At 37.2% G+C, this 24150-nt stretch overlaps 1 protein-coding gene across 1 annotated transcript in view; it reads left to right on the top strand.

Moving 5' to 3' along the window:
- OSBPL11 (oxysterol binding protein like 11) overlaps positions 1 to 24150 on the top strand; it is an 81416-nt gene that overhangs the window by 22907 nt on the left and 34359 nt on the right. The window contains exons 3-8 of the mRNA XM_046658880.1: positions 4587 to 4762; positions 5614 to 5693; positions 7271 to 7447; positions 16073 to 16274; positions 19927 to 20072; positions 23477 to 23617. Of these exons, the coding sequence (XP_046514836.1) occupies positions 4587 to 4762; positions 5614 to 5693; positions 7271 to 7447; positions 16073 to 16274; positions 19927 to 20072; positions 23477 to 23617 (922 nt within the window). The remainder of the gene's footprint in view (positions 1 to 4586; positions 4763 to 5613; positions 5694 to 7270; positions 7448 to 16072; positions 16275 to 19926; positions 20073 to 23476; positions 23618 to 24150) is intronic.

Genomic DNA, 24150 nt, shown 5'->3' with positions numbered 1-24150 from the left:
ATATAGAATATTACTTTTTAAAAAATTTTATGTCACTTTGCTCTTAGTACTATTCTTTGTTCTCTTTTTAAAAAGGGAAATAGGTCAACTCCCAACATTCATTCAACAACTTTCATTCGTATAATATTAATGAATATTATTAATGAATTGAGAAAGTCTCAGAAGTGGAACAGAGTAAGAAAGCTCCAAAACGTACCCAACTGTATAAGATTTAGTTTATATTAAAGATGGCATTTCAGGTCAGGGCAGCCTGAGACCATGGGAAGAAGGAGCAGGTGTTTGTATCACTGCATAAGGAAGCCTACCAAAAAGATCCACTGGGCACTGATTGCCTGGGGAGCTATCTAACAGAGCCAAGCAAACGTTCCAGGCTAGGGAGGCGCCCTCCTCTGCCTAGTGATCCCTGCAGCTGCTTCAGATCCCAGTTTTAGCAGTGCAAGAAAGGGGAAGGATGAAGACAGCCCATTCCTGTTTGCTACTGAGAACACTGAACCTTTTACCAACTCGCCCATCAGAGAGGTCTCAGCTTGTCAACTGGATTGCTGTAGGCCCACTTTAGAAAAAACTTTCATCCTCCTTTTTCTGTCATCCTGGCTGGAGGTCTTGTGGCACAACAGAGACATACTGGGTCCTCAGCATGGAACATGTGGACACAGTGAAAAAGGGCAACAGAGGGTTAAGACCATATTAAAGGACCCTAGGCTCAGTAGCTCAGTTTCCTTGGCATGCCTAGCCACTTTTGCCCATGTGCTGCAGATAAAGCTTAAGTAAGAAAAGTGCTGCTCCTGTGCCAGGTGTTCAAGACCCTTTCCCTACAATCCATTTCTGTTTTGACTAAGGGCGAGTTAGAGCAGCTTGGAGAAATCAGCATGGGCCCACTCTATAAATAACTGAGTGCTCTGGAATGTAGTGCCCTAGGAAAGTACACTACAGCAAGACCCTCTCCTGAACCCACTTCCCTTCCACTTTCAACTTTAATCCCCAGGGTGAGATTGCTTCCTGTTTGGTTTAGAAGTTCTGTACACACTCAGTGTTAAAGCCCTCGGATAGTTGGGACAAAGCACATGGTTGCCTTTCCATCCAAAATTCTCACTGAAGTTTATTTTTGTCATCATAAGACACACTTCCAAGTCAGAATATTTTTTAGATTGCATTTGATGATACTTCACTTTAAGTTGTGGGTTGTTCCAGGATTAGTCATTTCCCAAACTGGCAGTCTTTGTTATTTTGTAATTGCAAAAAATAAACGATTACTTAATTTTTCTTTTAAAACAATTTTTCTTTAAAACAATTATTGAATTTCTTTTTTTAACAGCTTAGGTGACTTTTCTGCATATAAAGATTTGTGCTGAATCTTAAATTTGCCTGTCACACTTAGCCCTTGTTTCTACATTTCTTGAGCTTCTTGGTTAGGACAACTTGCTAAAAATACCTCAGTCAAGAGTCTAGGACCCTTTTAGGCAAAATAGCTTTGTTAAGTTTCCTTACTCTGTAGATTGTCTCTCTATCCCCAGTCTACACATCTTGTAAAATATCTCCATAGAAGGGGTGAGAGAAGAACATCGGGATTAATCCACGTATAATGAAAGAGCCCAAAGTGCTCTATTATTACCAGTGGGTCCACAGCATCATCTTGGTGTTAGAAAGAAAATCAGTTATTGGCTTATATCATTTTACTAATCCCTCCTCAGCGTTTCTTTCTGTATATTAAGGTGAGTGCCTCCATGTTGTAAATTTGTGGGAATGCTTTTGGGATAAAAATGTATGTTCACAGCAAACTTGAGATTTCTAAACATACTGTGCTCTACATTTTCTTTGAATTGACTACTTCTGAGAGAAGAGACCAGTCATTTTCCTTTGCCTGTTCGAAGTGGATTGTTCTCATGGCTTAGAAGGAAAGATTTCTTTCCTTTTTCTTTCCTTCCTTCCTTCCTTTTTAATTCCTGAATTTTTTTTTTTTTTTGGTGAGGAAGATTAACCCTGAGCTAACATCTATCCCAGTCTTCCTCAATTTTATATATGGGTTGCCCCCACAACATAGCTGACGAGTGGTATAGGTCCACGCCTAGGATTCGAACCCATGAACCCAGGCCACTGAAGTGGAGCATGCCGAACTTAACCACTAGACTATGGGGCCGGCCCCTCCTTCCTTCGTTTCTTGTTTGTTCACTTGTTGTTCTTTTTGTTAACAGCTTTGTTGAGATATAATTCACAGACCATACAATTTGTCCGTTTAAAGTGTACCACTCAGTGGGTTTCAATATATTCAAAAGGTTGCATTCTTGCTAACAGACTCTATTTATTTGATGAATTTTTTTATAGTGGATTCATGTCTTAGTTTGTTCATACTGCTATAATAAAATACCACAGACTGGGTAGTTTATAAACAACAGAAATTTATTTCTCACAGTTCTGAATGTTGGCAGCCCAAGATCATGGTGCCAGCATGGTTGGGTAAGGGCCCTCTTTCAGATCGCAGGCTTTGTATTCTCACATGGTGGAAGAGGGACTAGAAAGCTCTCTGGGGTCTCTTTTTTTATAAGGGCTCTAAGCCCATTCATGAGTGTTCTGCCCTCATGACCTGATCACTTCCCAAAGGTGCCATGGCTTTCAATGGATGGGTTTTGGGGAGACACGTTCAGACCATAGCACATTCATATGTGCATTTTACCAGGGACAGGTCATATGTTTTAGAAATTTGAGATGTTGTCAGTGGTTATCTTGTGTTAATTCAAATAACCCCTTCAAATCTTTGGGAAAAGAAACAACCCTTTTATTTATTTGTTTATTTTTAAAGATTGGCACCTGAGCTAACATCTGCTGCCAATCTTTTTTTTTCTTCTTCTCCCTCCCAAAGCCCCTTAGTTTATAGTTATATATTCTAGTTGTAGATCATTCTGGTTGTGCTGTGTGGGATGCCACCTCAGCATGCTTGATGAGCAGTGCCATGTACGTGCCCAGGATCTGAACCGGCGAAACCCTAGGCCACCAGAGTGGAGCGTGTGAACTTAACCACTGAGCCACAGGGCCAGCCCCTAAACAACCCTTTTAAAAATAGTCAAAAATGCGACAGGCAGTTCACTGAGTAGAACTATGGATGATCAATAAACACATAAAAATTTTTAGATCTTGTAGTAATTAATGAAATAGAAATTTAAAACTCTCCAAAATACTATAATTAATTTATATTTTTTATCAGAATATATGAACATAATTTTAAAAATCAGAAGCATGCTAAAAGATGAATGAGAAAAACAATAGTCCTTTGCTTTCCCCTCTCCCTTCTCAGGCAACCACTTTCAACTTCTTTTGCTTACTTCTCATCAGTTCTTTTTCTTTCCTTAAATAAAAGGCTGATTCTCTTCTCTCCCAGTTTGATATGGGTGATAATGGTTGCCACGTTGCTTAAGACAGTATCTTCTAGGAACTTGAACTGGATCAAATTGTCTAGCTGATTCAATTATGGAACATACCAACATGTAGAATGTGAAAATGCTCCAAACCCAAACATTAATTTGTTGTTGTTGTTGAGGAAGATTAGCCCCAAGCTTACATCTGTTGCCCATCTTCTCTCTTTTTTTTTTTTTTTTTTGCTCAGAAAGGTTAGCCCTGAGCTAATATCTCTTGCCAGTCCTCCTCTTTTTTTGCTTGAGGAAGATTAGCCCTGAGCTAACATCTGTGCCAGTCTTCCTCTACTTTATGTGTGGGATGACTCCACAGCATGGCTAACAAGTGGTGTAGGTCTGCTCCTGGGATCCAAACCCCCGAACCTTGGCCACCAAAGCAGAGTGCGCCAAACTTAACCACCATGACTAGGCTGGCCCCCAAACATTAATTTTTTGAAGTAGAAAATTCTAGATATTTTTTAAAAGAAAAGAACAGTTGCACTACTTAAATTGGAATCTGAATTAATATATTTCCTAAAGTAGTTAATCTAGAAACAAATCAGAACATCACATTCTTTTCCCAGGTGTATCAGTATTTCATCATTTAGTTTCAAGTTCCTTATGTTTCTGCATCTCCAGTTGCAGCTTTTTCATTTTTAAACAGGATAAGTAATCTTTAGTTGTGACCTGTTTAATGATATAGTCACAAAATCTTTCTACCTTGATATTATTCTCGTTGTATATTTCACTGATTAAATCTTAAATCAAATTCATTTGTTACCTAGCATTTAGTTAAACTCAGAGCTCATGTTTTGATTTCTTTCCAGTGAATTTTAAGTAAAACTTCTCACTACCATTTGTCTTTGGGCAGTTTACCCTCCCTGTTAATGAATTCTGGAGAGAAATCTTCCTCTGAAAGGATACTATATCTTTGTTTCCTTTTTGCATTATCTGGTATGTCTCTTCCCTATTTAATACTTCTCCTGCAGTTGAAGGTGTTAGATCTTTCATTAAACTCATTCAGTTTTTCAATAATCTTTACTGCTAGCTAATTCAATCTAGTGTTTCCAAGCACTTCTTGAAATGCTTTTGAATTTTTTTTTTAATAGTAAAAAAGCCAGATTGTGTGGTTGAAATTAGTTTGCTTTAGTTTGACTAGGGGAAATGTTTAAAAATTGACTTTTTAAAAAATCATTCCAGGTTTTTTGTTTTAAACAATGAAGCTGGGCTATTGGAGTACTTTGTGAATGAACAGTCTAGAAATCAAAAGCCCAGAGGTACTTTGCAGCTTGCCGGAGCTGTAATATCACCCAGTGACGAGGACTCGCACACCTTCACTGTCAATGCTGCTAGCGGGGAGCAGTATAAACTCAGAGGTATGACTGATAATGGGAGTTAGTAGTGTGATTGTTTTCTTCTTGTGAGAAGTTGATGTACTTCCCTGTTTTCGTTTGGGTTTTTGAAATAGAAACTACTGTCATTGATGATGTAGACCCAATATTCTAAACCTGGGATTTACTTTAAGAATTTATGAAATCTGTTTTCATAAATAACTTTTTTCAAGTGGCACTATGAACAAATCTGTTTAAGATTGACCCCTCTGAAAAATTTGTGTAGATGAAACCCTGATTAGTGAGAAATCTAAAAACATAAACTTCTTTAAATGATATTTTTTATGTCTGCTATGGATTTGTATTTTACCCCTTTTCTTGGTTCGGTTTGCACGCACTCTTTGCGGTTTTCAGTGACTAATGTACATCCTTGGGATTTATTAAAATATTCATATTCATTCAAATAAAGTGTAACTTCTGTTATTATAAATTTAACTTGTATAGAAGTTTATGTTTTTTGTTTAATTAATGGCCATCCTAATTGAGCATGCTGCTAGACATCTGAAAGTATCAAGTACATATCAGTGCTTAATAAAAGTCATTTCTTTAAAAAAGAGCATATTTTTACAAGAAACTTAAGACATGTCAAGTGTCATATACCGACCCAGCTGCATGTAATCAATCCTCGTTATGAAATATCCATATCCAGCTACTGTGTTGCCTCACAAAGTTGATGCTTTGGCCTCCTTCCTGCCCGCCTCCAGTCAGAGACCTTTGCCCCAGGGAGATCAGGACCAATCCCTGGTTTTCAATTATCTGTTCTTCATGTTATAGACGATTAATTGTATTCCAAAAATAAGGATAAGGGTGAATAACTTTCTGATACTTTTTATCAGCTACAGATGCTAAAGAGCGACAACATTGGGTTAGCAGACTTCAGATATGTACACAACATCACACTGAAGCTATCGGCAAGGTATGTGGATCCGTATCTGATATTAATGCACAAAAATGGGGAAGAATGTTTTTTAATTTTTTTTTTTTTACATTTTTAAATTGATATACTATTCACATACCATAAAATTTTCCCTCTTAAAGTATACAGTTGTGTGGTTTTTAGTATATTCTCAAGATTGTGCAACCATTGGAACTATCTAATTCCAGAACATTTTCATCACCCCCCAAAAAAACCCATATCCGTTAGCAGTCATTCCCTATTCTCCCCTTTCCCAGCCCCTGTCTAATACTGCTCTACTTTCTCTTTCTATAGGTTTGTCTCTTCTGGGCATTTCGTATAAATAGAATCATACAACATATGTTTTTTGTGTTTGGCTGCTTACACTTAGCAAAATGTTTTCACAATTCATCCATGTCATTGCATGTATCATACTTTATTTCTTTTTATGGTTGAATAATATACCATTGTATGGATATGCCACATTTTGTTTATCCATTCATCAGTTGATGGCCATTTGGGTTGTTTCCATTTTATGGCTATTATGAATAATATTGCTGTGAACATTTGTATTCAGGTTTTTTTGTGTGAACACATGATTTCACTTCGCCAGGTTATACCTGGGAGTAGAATTACTGGGTCATATGGTAGTTATCTGTTTAACTTTTTGAGGAACTGCCAAGCTGTTTTTCAAAGTGGCCAAACCATTTCACATTCCCTCCAGTAATAATTGAGGGTTCCAATTTCTCCACATCCTTGATAATACTTGTTATTGTCCTTTTATTATTATTATTATTATTATTATTATAGCCGTCCTAGTGGGTGTGAAGTGGAATCTCATTGTGGTTTTGATTTCATTTTTCTAATAGAGACTAATAATGTTGAGCATCTTTTCATATGCTATGAGTCCTTTGTATATCTCCTCTGGAGTAGTTTTTATTTTTTAAAGTGAAAAGGAGGGTCTCAGGACTTGAAAACTGAGGTTAGAGATGTCTAAAAACTAATGTATGGGCAGTATAGTTAAAGGATTCCTATACCTAGGTAATACCTTGACTTTTTTTTTTTTAATTCTTTCTAGTGTTTTTCCCCGTAGGTAGATTTTAAAAAGTTCTTTGTGATTTAGGCCTGTAGCTTAGTCTTCAGGAAATCTGACATAGAGACTTTATTCATACTGCAAGATTCTAATCATTGGCAGTGATCAGAAAGTGCTAGTTTGTTCCAAAGATACTTGCATGTTACATTAGAAAATTGATTATATTGAATACTTCTGATTACATTTTGTTTTGCTTCAATCATATTTAAAAATCTGAAATTAGGAATTTCTTGTTTTTCTAATATATGTCTAATGTGAAAAAAATTTCTTGACAGCACAAACCTGGAATTAATTTTCTAAATAAATTACCAGTTTACTATGGGATGTGTGAAAGACTTAAACTTTGAGTGTCTTAAATTTTGTCTCTTTAGAAATGTTCTTATAGTCAATTCTGAGGTTAATTTTATTTCTAAAACTGTTTGTGTGTAAGCCTCCAGTGTAAGATAGGATGAAGGTTAGCCTACATTTTTTAAAACAGGAATGATTTTGTTTGTTTGTTTAATAGAATAATCCTCCTCTGAAATCACGGAGCTTCTCACTGGCATCTAGTGGCAATTCTCCTATATCCCAGAGGAGACCAAGTCAAAATGCCATTTCCTTCTTTAGCGTTGGACACTCCAAACTACAATCAGTGAGCAAAAGAGCTCCCTTACCTCCGGACCATCTTGTGGAAGTCAGAGAAGTAAGTATGAATTGAAGTCAAGTTAAAATGCATAAAATAATCTTACCTACTTGGTTTTGTCACAAACAACCTTTAAGTCCTGTTTGTGTCTTCTGGGCCTCAGTGTTTAAGTCATAAATATTCCCTAATTATATATGACATCGTAAGTTTCCTCAAGTTTGTCAGCTAGCTTCTGGGTACGCTGTCATTTTTCAAAAGTCTCTATCTTTGATTTCTCAAGTAAAAGTACAGACTCCTTTGAGGTAAAATTTATCATCAAGAGGGTTATTAAGCCTAGTGGGAAGACTATATGGCCAAACAAGTGACAATTTTTTTAAAAAACTGATATATAGAGAAAATTTCAAACATACACGGAAATAGAATAAACACTTAGGTTGCCTTATCTCTCCATTTCCCTTGTTCTCTTTCAAACTGAGTACCAAATAATTCTAGTTAATAAAGGATGCAGTTGTTAGGTTCTAAGTGTTCCAGGTATTGTTTGCTGAGTTAAATTTGGTAGAGCTTATAGATAGCTATGCAGTGGATTGTGAAAATAATATCAAATCACACCCAAATCATTCAAGGTAGGAGGCTGGGGAGAATGAGCCCTCTCTCAAGTTATTTGGGGTTGTATTTATAGGTGAAGAAATTGAGATTTAGAAAGATGAAGTAACATGCTTGAGATAGACAGTAGCTTTTGATTCAATTTCTAGTCCTGTTACATAAACAAGTGATAATCACAAAGACCGTTTTTCATAAAACAGTGCATTTTTAGTATTCAGGATGATGGTATTCAATCTGTAAGTAAATATCTGTGTTTGTGTTTTAAGGAAATCAAGGTATTTCTATATTCATCTAGAGTGAAGGAAAAGGAAACATTGAAAGTGGTTAAGATGCAAGGCATAGAATAAAAAATAAGGTCTAGGGACAGACGTGTCATAGTGTGTTCCTTAACCCTTAAGAATTTTTGGAACTCTCCAACCCTGCCTAGTGATGGGAGTTCAAGGGAGGGCTTCTGAGAGGCTGGTGATGTTCTGTTTCCTGATCTGGGTGTTGGTTACATGGGTGTGTTTGGTTTATGAAAATTCATTAAGCCTATACACTTGTGATATGTGTACTTTTCTATCTGTGCTGTATGTTGTTATACATCAGTAAAAAGTTAAAAACAAAAAGCGTATAGTTGAAGTTGTCATGGATTATGTGCACATTTTCAGGGAAAAGGAACCTTTTCGTATTTGAAATTTTAGCCTCAGTAGAGGGCTCTGCTGGGCTGTGCTCGGGTCGTTGAGACTGTTGTCGTATCTCTTTTAGCTTCCCTTCTACTGTGAAGACTTTCATCACCTACTCTTCTCTTTCCTGCTCTCTTGCTAGTTTTGTTATTCTCATTGGCCCAGAAGTAATTTCTCACCATACCCGCGCTACAGTTTTGTGTCTTTAAATGTACTTCTTATATCATTGTGATAGCGTGTTAATATTTAACACATAACTCTGGTACTTGTGTGTAGAGAGTGTGTGTCCCCAAAGTTTCACAACGACGTCTTTGGGAAGGACAGGTGTTTACTCACAGAACTGCCTAATTTAATGGCCAGCTCCTTGAATTATAGCTCCAGTAATTATTCTAGGGTTTGAGTGGTGTTTGGCAATCTCTGTGCCAGTGCCGCCGCCGTCCCTACCCCACCCATGCAAAAAAAAAGCTTTAGCTAAGTGTCTGGTTCTTCACTGAGTTGGTGTTTTGCTTTTAAGAGTACAACAAGTCAAACTATAAAATTGTGACTCTAGGGCCGGCCTGGTGGCACAGCGGTTAATTGCACACGTTCTACTCCGGTGGCCTGCAGTTCACCGGTTGGGATCCCAGGTGTGGACATGGCACCGCTTGGCAAGCCATGCTGTGGTAGGCGTCCCACATATAAAGTAGAGGAAGATGGGCACGGATGTTAGCTCAGGGTCAGTCTTCCTCAGCAAAAAGAGGAAGATTGGCAGCAGATGTTAGCTCAGGGCTAATCTTCCTCAAAAAAACCCAAAGTGTTGTGACTCTATTAGGAACATTTCTGTATTCTAATAAAATAATTCTATTTGTGAAAAAATAGTCCATTGGGAGGGTATATACCATCTTTTGTCCTCCAGACAAATATTAAATACCTCCAGAACTGCTTTTTCCTTTAAAAGTTAGCTTATTGCTGATTATTTAAAATTATCATAATCTAGTCTCTAGAGGCATATTGTTTCCTAGTCTTGCTTAGGATGCCATGCATTTAAGAATCTCGTTTCAATTTTGTGGCCTGGATGGATTTCATTGTAGGAGTATAAATGCTTTATGAAAGAAGGGCCCTTGGAAAGTTTCTGAGCCTTTCTCCAAAGCATTTTTATCCAATACAGTGACTGAAAAGTTTTGTGTTAAGCTAAAACCAAAGCTAACAGTTTCACAAGTTGAGAATTTTTAAAACTTTGAACTAACTTTAAATTTACCGAAAAGTTACAAAAATAGTACAGGATTTCTGTATATCCCTCACCCAACTTTCCTTACACTACTATCTTTCGTAATCATGTTATAATTATCAAACCCAGGAAATTATATTGCTATATTGATACAGTACTGTTAACCACAGTCCTTATTCAAATCTTGGCAGTTTTTCCACTAGTGTGCTTTTTCTTTTTTAGGATGCTATCCAGGATCCCACGTTGCATTTACTTATTACTACGTAGTCTCCTCCAGTCTGTAATTGTTCCTCAGTCTTTTCTTGTTTTTCATGGCCATGACACCTGTGAAGATTATTACTCATTTATTTTTGTTTAATGTTCCTGAATTTGGATTGGTCTGATGTTTTCTTATTATTTGAATAGGATTATACATTTTTGGAAAGAATACCCCAAAAAGATGTAGCCGTAGTACCTCATATCAAGGAGTTCATATGTCAGTATATCTTATTACTGGTGATGTTGGTCTTGGTCACCTGGTTAAGGTAGTTTCTACTGGATTTCCCCACTCTAAAGTTGCTATCTTTCCCTTTATAGTTAATAAATATCTTGGGGAGATACTTTGAGACTATGCAAATCCTTTTTGTCTTCAAAGAAATTGAGAGAACTTTTGATACCAAGCTGACCTGTGGTTCTAGGTAGGAGTTCTCAAGTTTTTTCATCTTGAGATTCCTTTTGTTTTTAAAAATTATTGAAGACTTCAAAGATTTTTGTTTTATATGGGTTAAATTTACCAGTATTTACCTTATTAGAAATTAAAACTGAGATTTTAAAAAATATTTATTAATTTAAAATAAAAATAAACCCATTACATGTTAACATATTTTTATGTCAGACAACTCTTTTTCTAAAACAAACACAATAGTTGAAAAGAGTGGATTATTGTTTTTTGCAGTCTCTTTAATATCTGGCTTAGTAGAACACAGCAAGAGTCTCATATATGTCTCTGCACTCAATCTATTGCAGTATGTTGTTTCCATTGAAATACATGAAAAAAATTTGATCTCACACAGATATGTGGTTGGAAAAAAGAGAATATTTTAATAGCCTTTTAGATAATTGTGGCTATTCTTCTTTGATACTGCACCGAATCTTGACAGTGGTAATGTCTTAAATGTTAGATGCAGTGTGGAATCTAATGTATCTCAGTGAACTTTTTATATTCTGTTACAGGAAAGTCCATTGGTCTGTTTTGCACTTTGAGTGGATCTTTAACCTACATATGATTTTGTAACAGCATACATTAGTCATTTGGAAAATAGCAGTTCACAGAGTTATGCAGGTCTTGCAAATGTTGATCCGTTTTATCATTATACAATATCAAAAATTCACGTTCATTAACATCCCCACCCGTCTCATCAGAAAAAGGCTTTCAGTATGAGGAGCTGTCAAGCTTATGGTGACAGGTATAGGTTTTCCAAAATTCTAAGTTCATTTTAAAGCTCAAATCTTATAGTTGGCAACAAATACTGTCAGTTTTTCTTTAACTAACAAGCTGATTCTGTTTAATTTTGAGAAAATGTTTACCACATGCCCCAAGCCTGAAGAGTCATAGTTTCTAACAGTCGTTCTGTCAAAGAAGAACACTCCTGTGTTTCTCCTCACTCTACTGCAACACTCTGTACTTCTGTACTCTGGACACCAAATGTGTGGGGTTCTCTCCCATACCAAGCAGTTCTCTAATTCGCTGTGGACACCAACTGGGTGTCCTACAATTTCATTCAATTCTGACGCTATTTGCCTGAGATAATGTCAGATCACACAGGACTGCCCCCACGTCAGATGCCAATCGCAAGTCCAGGTGATCACCTGTGCTTCTGACCAACCAGCTATAAATCAGAGGTTTCCGTTGTTCCTTCCTCTGGTTCAGTCATTTGCTAGAACAGCTCACAGAACTCAGGAAAACAGGTTATTATTATCAGTGTATTATAAAAGAATATAACTCTGCAACAGCCAGATAGAGGAGATGCATAGCAACAAGATATGGGGGAAGGGGTGCAGAGCTTCCATGCCCTCTCTGGTTGCACCACCCTCCCAATACCTCCACATGTTCACCAACTGGAAGCTCTCTGAACCTCCTCCTTTGGGATTTTTATGGAGGCTTCATTACGTAAGCATGATTTACTAAATCGTTGGCTGTTGGCGATTAATTCAACCTCCAACTCCTCTTTAGAGGTTAGCGGGTAGGGGTGGAAGTCCTGATTTTTTTTTTTAAGATTTTATTTTTCCCTTTTCTCCCCAAAGCTCCCCAGTACATGGTTGTATATTTTTAGTTGTGAGTCCTTCCAGTTGTGGCATGTGGGATGCTGCCTCAGTATGGCTTGATGAGTGGTGCCATGTCTGCGCCAAGGATCCGAACTGGCGAAACCCTGGGCTGGCGAAACCCTGGGCCGCCGAAGCAGAGTGCGCGAACTTAACTACTGGGCCACAGAGACGACCCCAAGTTCTAACTTTCTAATCACAGGGTTGGGTCTCCCTGGCAACCAGCCCCTATCTAGGGACTCTCCAAAAATCACCTTATTAACAGTAACTCGAGTGTGGTTGAAAGGGGTTTGCTATGAATAACAAAAGATGCATTTCACCTTTATGCTCTGAAGCTATTTTAGAAACAAAACCAAATATTATAACAGAAGATGCCTCTCTGCTCTAATCACTTAGGAATTTACAAAGGTTTTAGGAGCTGTGTGCCAGGAAGGGGGGAGGGGCAGAAACCGAATGTGTATACAGTAATCTGGTTTTCAAACAAACTAGATGCCACTTAAGTGATATACTATCACCATAGTTGCCGGATCTCGCTACTGGTTTTACAATGTTAGGAACAATCACAGGTCAATTTTCTGTTTCATTGTAAATAGATGATCAACTCATTTGTTTGCTTTGGAGAGAGCCATAACCAAATTTTAATATTTGTGCCATAATTATATTTTAAAGTTTATTTTTTCTAGCCAAGAATATAACTTTTTAGGCCTCTTCTAACATCAGCACTAGAGGTAGCTTTTTTGGGCCATTTGCACAAAGAAACACATTTTTTTTTCTTAAATGTTATATTGTGGTAGCTGATTGTGTTGTGAATATCTTGCTTACAATTTTTTTCCTTTATTAAACTTTTTTTGGCTTATAATATAGAAAAGCACACAAATTATAAGTGTACATCTTTTTTTCTTTGTGCTCTGTTAATAAAACAGGTATTTTTAAATTAATGAACAGGTGTTTTTAATCTAAATGTAGTCCAATTTTTTAACTGTTTTTCTTATGGTGAGAATAAAAAGTTGTGTTTCCCAAGTTCAAGAAAGAACGCAGAAAGCAGACTCTCGTTTGACACTAGATTAAAGTCCCAAGCAAGTAAACACAGAGTGGGTTTAACCAGCTCAAATTGGTCACTGACAACCGCTTCCATGTGCTTACGTCTGAACATTAGGCCAGCCCTCCAGGCCGTGCTTCTTCTGCTCTGTCAGCTTTGTTTGTAAGTCAGCCTGTCCTCCAACGTTGTACTTTCCCAAGAGGTCTGCATAAGATTAGCTCTTTGATTTGTTCTGTGAGGACGGCTCTCCCTCGCCTGGAAAGTAATAAATTCAGCCTGGTTTCAGATATACTTGAGGAGTAATCTTTTCCCTCAGCAATACTAGCACTTAATTGTGACTTGCTTAAGAAATCTGACAAGTATAAAAGTTAGTGTTCACTAACAACATTCCTAGATGCAGAGGGGAAGAGCAGTTATATTTAGGACCCCTAGACCAGAGAGGGATACCAGAGGCATGAGTTAAGCTTCCCGTTTCTGATTACGTACCAAGAAGTTCTTGTAAAATAAAGAGGTAGTGTAAGTATATAGTTTGTTTTTCAAACGAACACGTTTAGACAGAAGGGAGACGCTATCCATAGTTGCGGCAGGACCATCAGCATAAACTGGGCCTGTCTCTAGAAGTCTGGGGCTTATGCCCCAACTAATTTGTGGAATTTTGTCTATAATTTCTTATCCGGTTTTCTGCTCTACTCAATTAATGATGGAGGTTCTTTTCATTAGACCAGTGGTAAACCTAAGGGATCTATGTGGCCCGTTCCCTTGGCCTCCATCTCAGTTCTTAATTAACCTTCTAAGCATGTGTCCATGTTAAAAGAACCTGACCACGAAAGTGCACATCTTGATATAATTTCTATGTAACCGCCTCCTGGATCAAGAAATTAAATATTACTAGCATCCCAGAAGACCTTCATTACCCCGTCACTACATCCTTCCTCGCTATCCTGACTTCTCCAACACCATGGATTTATTTTGGCTATTCTTGAAATTGCTAAAACTGGGCTCAAATAGTATATACTCCTTTGAGTATGGCTTCTTTTCAGTCAACATTATATGTTTGAGATTTACTTATGATGTTGAGTGTAGCAGTTTCCTTCTTTTCATTGCTGCACAGTATTTATTGTATAAATACCTTAATTTTTTATTTGTTCTAGTGGTGAGAGACGTTTGAGTTGATGAACATATATACGCATGTATCCATTGATTACATGCCTACAAGTGTATAATTGTTGGATCATGATTTATTTAGCTCTGTATATTTAATTCCAGTAGCTATTGCCAAACTGTTTTCCAAAGTGGTTGTACTTATTCATAATTTTGGATTATTTGGAGTTAGTCCTGAAATTTATATACAAAAACATTTACACACATACAAAGCACACATATGTATCCATGTATAAGTATGTATGTATAGATACCTTCGTACCCACGCTTTTTAAAAACCTTTTTTTCTGGTAAGGGTGAATGTTTGGTCTATTACTATGACACATGTTTTCAGGAGCTATTACATGTATGACACACGTGATTTGCTTAGTAGGATCATTTTGCATCTCTCTTTCACTAATCCTCTGATGATCTATATTAAAAATCATCAGGAACAGAGCTTCTGAAAGCTAAGAGAATCTCTCCACTGTGAAGTTTCTATGTGAATTAAAATAATATCCAGGGGCTGGCCCAGTGGCGCAGCAGTTGGGTTCGCACATTCTGCTTCGGCGGCCTGGGATTTGCCGGTTCAGATCCCGGGTGCGGACATGGCACTGCTTGGCACGCCATGCTGTGGTAGGCGTCCTACATATAAAGTAGAGGAAGATGGCCATGGATATTAGCTTAGGGCCAGTCTTCCTCAGCAAAAAGAGGAGGATTGGCAGCAGATGTTAGCTTAGGGCTAATCCTCCTCCTCCTCAAAAAAAATAGCATCCAAAGGATGGGCAATCTGAAAACTTTCTGCTCACAATTGAAAGTAATTTAGCATAATAAATTCAGTTTTCATTTTAAAACATTGGGTTGCTCGTCCATCATTGTTATTGCATTGGCTCTGTTAGGAAAAGTGGACAAGGTTCCTAATCAAAGCAGAATGTATTAAATTCTTTTAACCTGAAAAGCTTATTATATCCCGTATTTGCTCCAAAATCAGCCTAATGGGACCAGAAAGTTAGATAGGAAAAAGGAAGCAGGTAAACCATTGTGTTCTCAATGTAGGTTCAGGTTGAGCCAGACCAGAGCTCCTGTGAAGCAAGTGGTTGAGAGGCCAGACTGGCAATTAATTTTACTTTGGAATGAAATATTTAATGCTGCTATTAAACATGATCTGGAATGTTCTTTCTGATGACTTGTATAAATTTATACTATTAATAAAAGGTGGCAAGTCTTTTTTTTTTTTTTTGAGGAAGTTTAACCCTGAGCTAACTGCTACCAATCCTCTTCTTTTTGCTGAGGAAGACTGGCCCTGAGCTAACATCTGTGCCCATCTTCCTCTACTTTATATGTAGGACGCCCACCACAGCATGGCTTGATAAGCAGTGCCATGTCTGCACCCGGGATCCGAACTGGCGAACCCTGGGCCGCCGAAGCGGAACGTGTGCACTTAACCAGTGCTCCACTGGGCGGCCCCCACAAGTCTTTTAAGCTTTGTTGCTTCCAAAGAAAAAGTACAGCTGCCAAAGATTACCATCTTTTACTCAATTGATAAGCACTATTAAGTGCTTACTAATTGAAAATAGCCAAACAAACTCAAAAAAGATTTCTAAGCCTAAAATGTCCTAAAAATGGCTCTCAAGCTGAATATCGTAATTAAACTAGCAACTGTAGGTCTGGTTGTATATGTGTTATACAGAAATCATGAGCAGGACACACAGATCTGTCGTTTTCTTTAGATGATGTCTCATGCTGAAGGACAACAAAGAGACTTAATTAGACGGATTGAATGCCTTCCTGCTTCTGGCCATCTCAGTTCCTTGGACCAGGATCTCTTAATGCTCAAAGCTACTTCCATGGCAACTATGAACTGCTTAAATGACTGCTTTCATATTCTCCAGTTGCAGCATGCATCACATCAGAAGGGTTCATTGCCTTCAGGTGAGTTATTGATTAAAGGTAGGACTCAGACATTAAGGGCCAAAACATGGAAAGGACTGCATTCCTTGTAATTCTGTTCCAGAAAAGTCTTAATTAAAAAAAAAAAAAGAAAACCAGCAAGCCTTTTGGTTTTTAAGTATCACAGTAATGTTATACAAAGTCTTTTTTATTGTTTCCTTTTTTGAATTTAAAACAATTTTCTGTCTGACATCATTGAATATGCTTTTAGAGACCTCAAACTTAACATGTCAAAAACTGAACTCAAAACCCACATCTCCTATATTTCTGTTAAAATTGGTGGCATCACTGTCTATCCAGTTGACCAAAGTAGAAATGTTGGGATCATTTCTTGAGTTTTGGTTTACTCTACTATTCGTTGTTTCCATATTGAGATATATATGTTAATCTCGTCAGTCACTTTTCAGTTTGAAAAATAAAGTGTACATCTACTATTTGAGAGCAGCTGTTTGTTGAAGTTAATTTACTGGGGAAAAGAATGTTATTGCATGGGAGAACAAAAAATGAGTTTCTCTATTAAATGAGTTGAATAAACATCACATTGGGTTTTTTTAAATTGAGATATAATCGACATGTTGTGTAAGTTTAAGGTATATAATACATTGATTTGATACATTTATATATTGCGATATGATAACCACTGAAGTGTTAGCTAACACCTCAGTCACATCACGTAATGATCATTTCTTTTTTGTAATGAGAACATTTAGGATGTAGTCTGTTAGCAACTTTGAAGTAGGTAATACAGTGTTGACTGTATTCACTGTGCTGTCCATTAGATCTCCAGAACTTAGTCCTCTTCTTGTTGCAAGTTTGTACTCTTCAACATCTCCCCAATTCCTCCACCCATCACATTGTATTAGAAGCAGTAACTTAGTATTTCATAACACTCATTGTTCTCTTATCCAACTAACTCCCCTTGTGAAAGAAAGATATTTTAGAAAGATATTCAGTCTCTGCTCAAGAAAAAGTTTACTTTAGGGACCGCTTCATGGCCGAGTGGTTAAGTTTGCACTCTCTGCTTCGGTGGCCCAGGGTTTCACTGGTTTGGATCCTGGGTGCGGACCTAGCACCACTCAGCAGGCCATGCAGAGGCAGCATCCCACATAGCAGAACTAAAAGGACCTACAACTAGAATATACAACAATGTACTGGTGGGAAAAGGTCTGGGAAAGGCACAGAAAGCTATGAAAACCAGTTAGGTAGGGGAGCAGGCATTCCAGATAGATAGAAGAGCCTGAATTGTGAGTCGTGAACATGGACTGGTGCTTTGGAGGAATTCTAAGTAATCCAGTATAAATGTTCTCCTATTATAAAACAACACACACTCATGAAGAATTTAGCAACTACCATACAACTGAAAGAAGAAACAAAAATCATGCACTGACCTACCAGCCAGAAATTGCCACTGTTTTTTCTTTTTTTCTTCTTAGTTTTGCTTTTCCTCATGGTTATTAGAAAATATATGTTTGTATTTTACATTTTTCACTTAATATCAAGAATATTTTCCAACTTATGATATGCTTTTGGTCAACATAATTGTTGTTGCCTGCCTTATATTCCTTTGAGGGGACAGATGTACTTTGGTTTTTGGTTTACTTAACTATTCCCTCTGTTGAACATTGGATGAGTTACACTGAGCTTTGAAATTTGGGTTAGTTCTAGTGTTGGTAATAATTGTTTTGTCAGAAAAATGAAACAGTTTGTTTCTGGTTTGTGCTACTTAATTTTTAAAAAGTCTATCAAGTGGCACAGTGCTAGTTACTAGATGTTCAATAAATACTTGATTAATTAAATACTGTATAATTTTTTAAATTCTTAGAAATTTCCTTTGTGTAGTTTAAATTAATACATAACCTTTTAAATGACTGCTTCATGATTAATGAAGCATGCACAATATAAATTTGCATTTTTTAATTAGAAAAATGAAGCACATTGTAAACTTTACAGAAGTGCTTAAAGTAAAAGTTGTTCTCCTGTATCACTATTTTTTGGAGCAAAGTTTTGTAGGCATTTGTGGGAATTAATGAACTAGTATTGATATTTCTCACCATTAAGAGCCACGTTTTCCAAATTAGTTCTGTAGAAATTTAATCTTAAGTCACTTGAGAATGAAAATGTAACTGTGGAAAGAAATTCTGAACTACCTTCCCGCTCGAATTTTGAGATGACACGAGAAATGAAATCCAAATTCAGATTAGTGTTTAGTCCCATGAAGCCTTAATGTATGTTCTCCAAAGGCTCGGTAGTGATCATTGATTTAGAGGGATCCTGAGACCAAATGATTAGTTTGATAAAGAGTTTGGTTAAGGTTTCCAATCAGTTAAGGGATCTCATAAAGCACATCTTTTAAATTTAGTATTTGTGTGCATTTTATTTGTGGAAATAAATCTAGATATTGATAATAAAAATAAACATTTAGAGGCCCCATGGCCTAGTGGTTAAGTTCAGTGCACTCTGCTTTGGCAGTCCGGGTTCTGTTCCTGGGTACAGACCCGCATCACTCATCGGCAGCCATGCTGTGGCAGCTCACATACAAAATAGAGGAAGACTGGCACAGATGTTAGCTCAGGGTGAATCTTCCTCAGCAAAAAGAAGTAAACATTTAAAAGGTAGGAACAAAGTGCTTTCATTTCTTTGGAATTTTGAAACAGGCCCCATGAACTAATCCAGGGCGTTCCCCCAATCGTGAATTCCCCTAGTGCAGGGTGAGACTGAACTGAATGGCAAGGCAAGATGCTCTGCTAGCCTGGTAGGTACTTTGTAATTTGTGTCTCTGCTGAAGGCTGGGGTTTTGTTATAGAATGAGTAGAGTCCGTACTCATTTTAGTTTCTGCTGTAGTATTCTGAGCATCCCTTATTGTAACACTCTATAACCAAGCTTCTGTGAACCTAGATCAGCCTCTGAAATCAAATGGAACATTTTCCATTATTGATTAGGCATAGAATCCGCTTTGTAAACTAGTTGAGAGTAATAAGAGACATTTGAGTCATTAACTGAGAAGATGACAGGTCTCTGTGACCACTGTCTTTCACTAGGTCAACTGTTATTTATTCAGTAGAAGAGCCTCTCAGTTTAAAAGTATATGGAGCTTTTTTATATGATTGCAAAAAAGAAGAATGGACATGTATTTGCAATTCTTAAGTCAGATCAAGGGGTTATCTTGATTGGTTAGAAAACTGCTACTCGAGAATAAGGTTCAATCACAAATTGAAGCAAATTTTACTGTTTCACAGTCCCCAGGCTCCTCCTGTAATTGTGACTCCTTCAAGCCTAACGGCATACTCTTTGATCACTAGAGGGACAGGGTTCCTACAGAAAGGACAGCAAATCAACAGTTAGGGTGGGAATACGCTTTATAATTCACAGATTTGCCCAAGAAGTGAGTTCAGTCCTGTTCAGGGTTGATTTGTTTAAATGGTATCTGATTTCAAGTTGCAGGTTGCTCTGTTGTAAAATACCCAATCATGGTGCTCATGCTAATGATATACAGGTGGCTGTCTTGCAGAGTCTCTTAACAGGTCGAATTGCTTTTGGTCTTATAGACGCAAAATAAAATTGTTTAATAAAATCACATCTGAACTTTCCAGATTATGAGCAAGTTTCAGCGAAAGTTTTCTCTTACTTCATCAGGAACGACAATCGAGTGGTTGGAACCAAAGATACCTTTATCAAATCACTATAAAAATGGAGCTGACCAGCCCTTTGCAACTGAGCAGAGTAAGCCAGTGGCAGTCGCAGAAGAACAATGTGTTGCAGAATCTGGACTATTAGCAAGGGTAAGGTAATGCGAAAATATGGTTTGGGTGAAAAAATTAGGAATCACTGAAAAAGATCAGTTCTCTTTTCGTTGTCAGGGCATGCAAGTCAACCCAACGCCAGAGCAACAGTCTTGCAGACTCTAGACATTATTGTTCTACTTTAAACTGCCTTGGCCTTGAAAGAGGTTTTATTGTTTAAAACTTGTACATGTAGTATTTTCCAGGTTAAATTATGTGCCCTTTTTAGTATTGGTTTGTTTTTGCTTGATAAAAATGTATTTAACTTATCTAATATAACATTATTTGTACCGTATTTATCTGTTGCATTCCTTACCCCATTATCTTAATTGAACATTATTTGCTAGACGTTTACTATTAAGTTTACAAGTTTACTCGTAAGTCTTTCTGATAGTGAGCACTTTACCAAACCAATTTTTTAAAGTGTTATTCTACTTAAAATAGCACACAGTTTTAGAGTTTAATATTTTTATAAAGTATTATTCATTCCATATTTTTCAGAAGCTAAAGAATGTTTTATTCTCTTCATAGTTTTACCACTGTAACAAATCATACTGGTTTTTTGCCTTTTGTGTTCACATCTGTTATTTTTATGGCCATCGTAATTACATAGATGGTTTCATTTTAAGTGCTTTTTACATGATACTTCTCATAAGCATTTTTCTATGTTATTTTGGCCTATATAATTAAAATTTTAAAGGTTAAAGTAGACTATTGAATATCCATATTGTTATTTTTTGTTATTATAAATAGCACTGTATCATCTTGTCTACCGTTTTTTCCCCCTTTATTTGCATAATTTCTTTAGGTTATATTTCCAAGTAGAATTAACTGAGTCAAGAATAAGGCAGAGTTTATGGTTATTTATATATTAGCAAATTACTTCTTAAAAGAAATATGTGACAAAGGGACTTCCAAAACTGGCAAAGTCCTTGGCTTAATGAGGCAGGCAATGGTGGCAGAGCAGGCAGGGGAGAAGGAAAAAAGTATGAAGCGCCTTTTTTTCTATAACTTTTTGACTAGCTCATTTGTGGAGTCAAGCCATTAGTAATTATATATCAAGCTGTCTAGGATATGACAAGTCGAGTGTTAGGAATTAGAAGAGACCGAAAAACGAGGACATAATTCTTTCACTGAAGAGACTTATAATCCACTTGGAGTCACAACACACATCCACTGAGGAATGGGATGATAATATGAAGCAGTAGTATTTTTTTTCCATCTTACTTGAAATGGTTTAGGCTGTTGAGATATGGGCATTCAGAGAAAGAAGAAAGATGTATTGAGTAGAGTGGAAAGGAAATACTTTGGAAAGAAGGTGGAAGTGGAATTGGGCTTTGAAAAGAGACAGGATTTGAGGAGGAGTAATAAGGGAATCTCAAGCTGGAGGAGTACCACGAGCAGGGACACTGAGCCATGTATGCTTACTGTGGAGGCTTGCCTGATAATGTTGAACCCAGATTCCATCATTTACTAACATTTGGGCCAATTCATTAATCACTCTTAGCCTCAATTTCCTTATCTGTAAAGTAAGGATAGTAATACCTTATAAGATTGTTATGAAGATAAAATTAATTTAGCAAAGCACCTTGTTTATGGAAAATGATCACAGGGTTGTTGGATTTTACAAATCCCGAGGACCATTCATGTTGCATTCTACGGGAAGTGATAATCCCTAGAGCCCTACTCCATAGAATGCAGTGTAAACTGTGCCCCCAGGGAACATAAAAATCATTCAGAAGAATTCAGTCCTAAAGTGATAGACACTAGGGTCACGAGCATGGGGGGGATGTGATATGTTTAGGAAGATTGGTATATAATGTGACCTGTAATTAAAGTGTAGATAGAAGGCTATGGAAGTAGATATGAAGACAAATGAATAGGTATGGGATTTCAAATGAAAAATCAGTTGGACTTGTGATTGACTGGGAATAGGGTTGGATCAAAGATGACTCCAAGTTTTTGAGCCTAAATCACTAGATACAATTGTGGTGCCATTCACAAAGCTAGGAAAATTGGGAAGAATGAGCCTTTTGAGAGAAAAGATTTAGTATGGCTTATGAGCATGTTGAATTTTATGTGAGAAGAGGATATATGATTGTAAATGTATATAAAAAGCAATTGGATTGCTGTATTTCCAAATCTTTTGAAACAGTGAATAGACTAAGTACATCACTGAGTGTAAGTAGAAAAAAATAATCACATAGATTTTTTTTTAATTACAAAAGGCATTAGACTCTACTTAACCTACCAGAATAGACCTCTATTTTCCAAAAATTTCAATACACCTTCTTTGAAATATGAGTGTTAAGGCAAGCTAGAGACATATAGTAGTGGAGGTTTTGCTGTCAGGTGATGAAGTCAACCCGAGGGAGGCTGGAATGAAGCCCTCAGTTCCTTTGTGCCCAAGTCAGAAATCAGAAGGACAGAAATGGGGTTAGTATGAGTTTTGTGGAGTATTAGGGTTTCTTTTTGCCATGCAGTATCCAGATAGTACGAATTCCTAGAAACTCACCTTGCCACTGTATTTGCTAACCATTCTGGGATTGTAGGGATTTTATGCATTTGAGCGAGTTTATTCGAATTTTGGTAATGCTTTTACCTTAAGCTTTTCTTTAAGAAAGGCATGATAGCCTCTGAGAAGAGGCATTTCAAGAGGAGAGAAGAGCTTTCAAAGTCTTCCGTTCACACCAAGACTTAGAACCAATGTTAATTGTTAATAGAATTCTTCTTTTTTCCTATTCTAGTAAGTGATTTGAACGTAAAGTTTTTCTAAAAACAGCAAAAACTGTACTCTCTTAAATAGTTTTCTACCAGATTATGTTTTATTTCTTTAATATTATTTTCATTAGAGGACGTTGCAACCCGCAAAGTAAACTTTGTATTGTATAGTAAGGTTAAGGCTATATTTGCATTGTTAATCTGTGTCCCAGGGTCTGACCTCAAATGTAATGGTACCTTTTCAGAGGGTTGGAGAACATTATCTAATCAAGACCTCTTAGGTTTTTTCCTCAACATTTCTCAGATGAATAATTATTAGATTTGTTATCCATGTGTAGAGAGGAGGATGATCAACTTTTCTCCCTGTTTATGATGAGTAAACGTTGGCAACTATACTTAAACTATGTTGTGCAACTGATTTAGGGTTGATAACAGGAGATGCTTCCTGACAGTCCTACTAGCCATTGAAAAGGGGAGTTGAGAAAGCCTCTTCTCAAGGTTGTAAAAACAAGTAATTCTGATTTACACAAACAGTAGTTGTCTGTGTGATCTTAACATATATAAAAAAGAAAATACAGGAGTATTTCTTGCACAGAGAGACAGTGACAGAAAAGAGACTTTTATTCTCAATAGAAATTAGTAAACATTTATAACACTAGACTTTTGCTTTGTTTTGCATTAAGGAACCCGAAGAAATAAATGCAGATGATGAGGTGGAGGATACATGTGACAACAAGGAGGATGACCTGGGAGCAGTGGAAGAGCAGCGCAGTGTCATCCTCCATCTCTTGTCACAGCTTAAGCTGGGCATGGATTTAACAAGAGTGAGTAATGGGTTAAACTGGCTGTGGAGATTGTTGGGGCAGGACTATACCTGTAATTGTTAATGTTGTCAGGGCTTTTTGTTCTTTTACATTGTTGTTATTTTGTGTGTGTGTGAGGAAGATCGGCCTTGAGCTAACATCTGTTGACAATCTTCCTCTTTTTCTTGAAGAAGATTGTCACTGAACTAACATCTGTAGCCTTGCTTACTTTAAAAATGTTATCTGGGGGCTGGCCCGGTGGCACAGTAGTTAAATTCACATGTTCTGCTTTGGTGGCCCCGGGTTTGCTGGTTCAGATCCCGGGTGTGGACCTACACACCACTTGTCAAGCCACGCTGTGGTAAGCGTCCCACTTATAAAGTAAAGGAAAATGGGCACGGATGTTAGCTCAGGGCCAGTCTTCCTCAGCAAAAGAGAGGAGGATTAGCAGCAGATGTTAGCTCAGGGCCAATCATCTTCTTCTTCTTCAAAAAAGGATGATCTGAATTAACTAGGTGGTGGGAATCCTTTCACAATGTATAGTATATCAAATC

This window comes from Equus quagga, chromosome 4 (assembly GCF_021613505.1).
Source record: "Equus quagga isolate Etosha38 chromosome 4, UCLA_HA_Equagga_1.0, whole genome shotgun sequence".
NCBI lineage: Eukaryota > Metazoa > Chordata > Mammalia > Perissodactyla > Equidae > Equus > Equus quagga.
The sequence above is the reverse complement of the archived record's forward strand: the minus strand, read 5'-3'. Positions and strand labels throughout refer to the sequence as shown.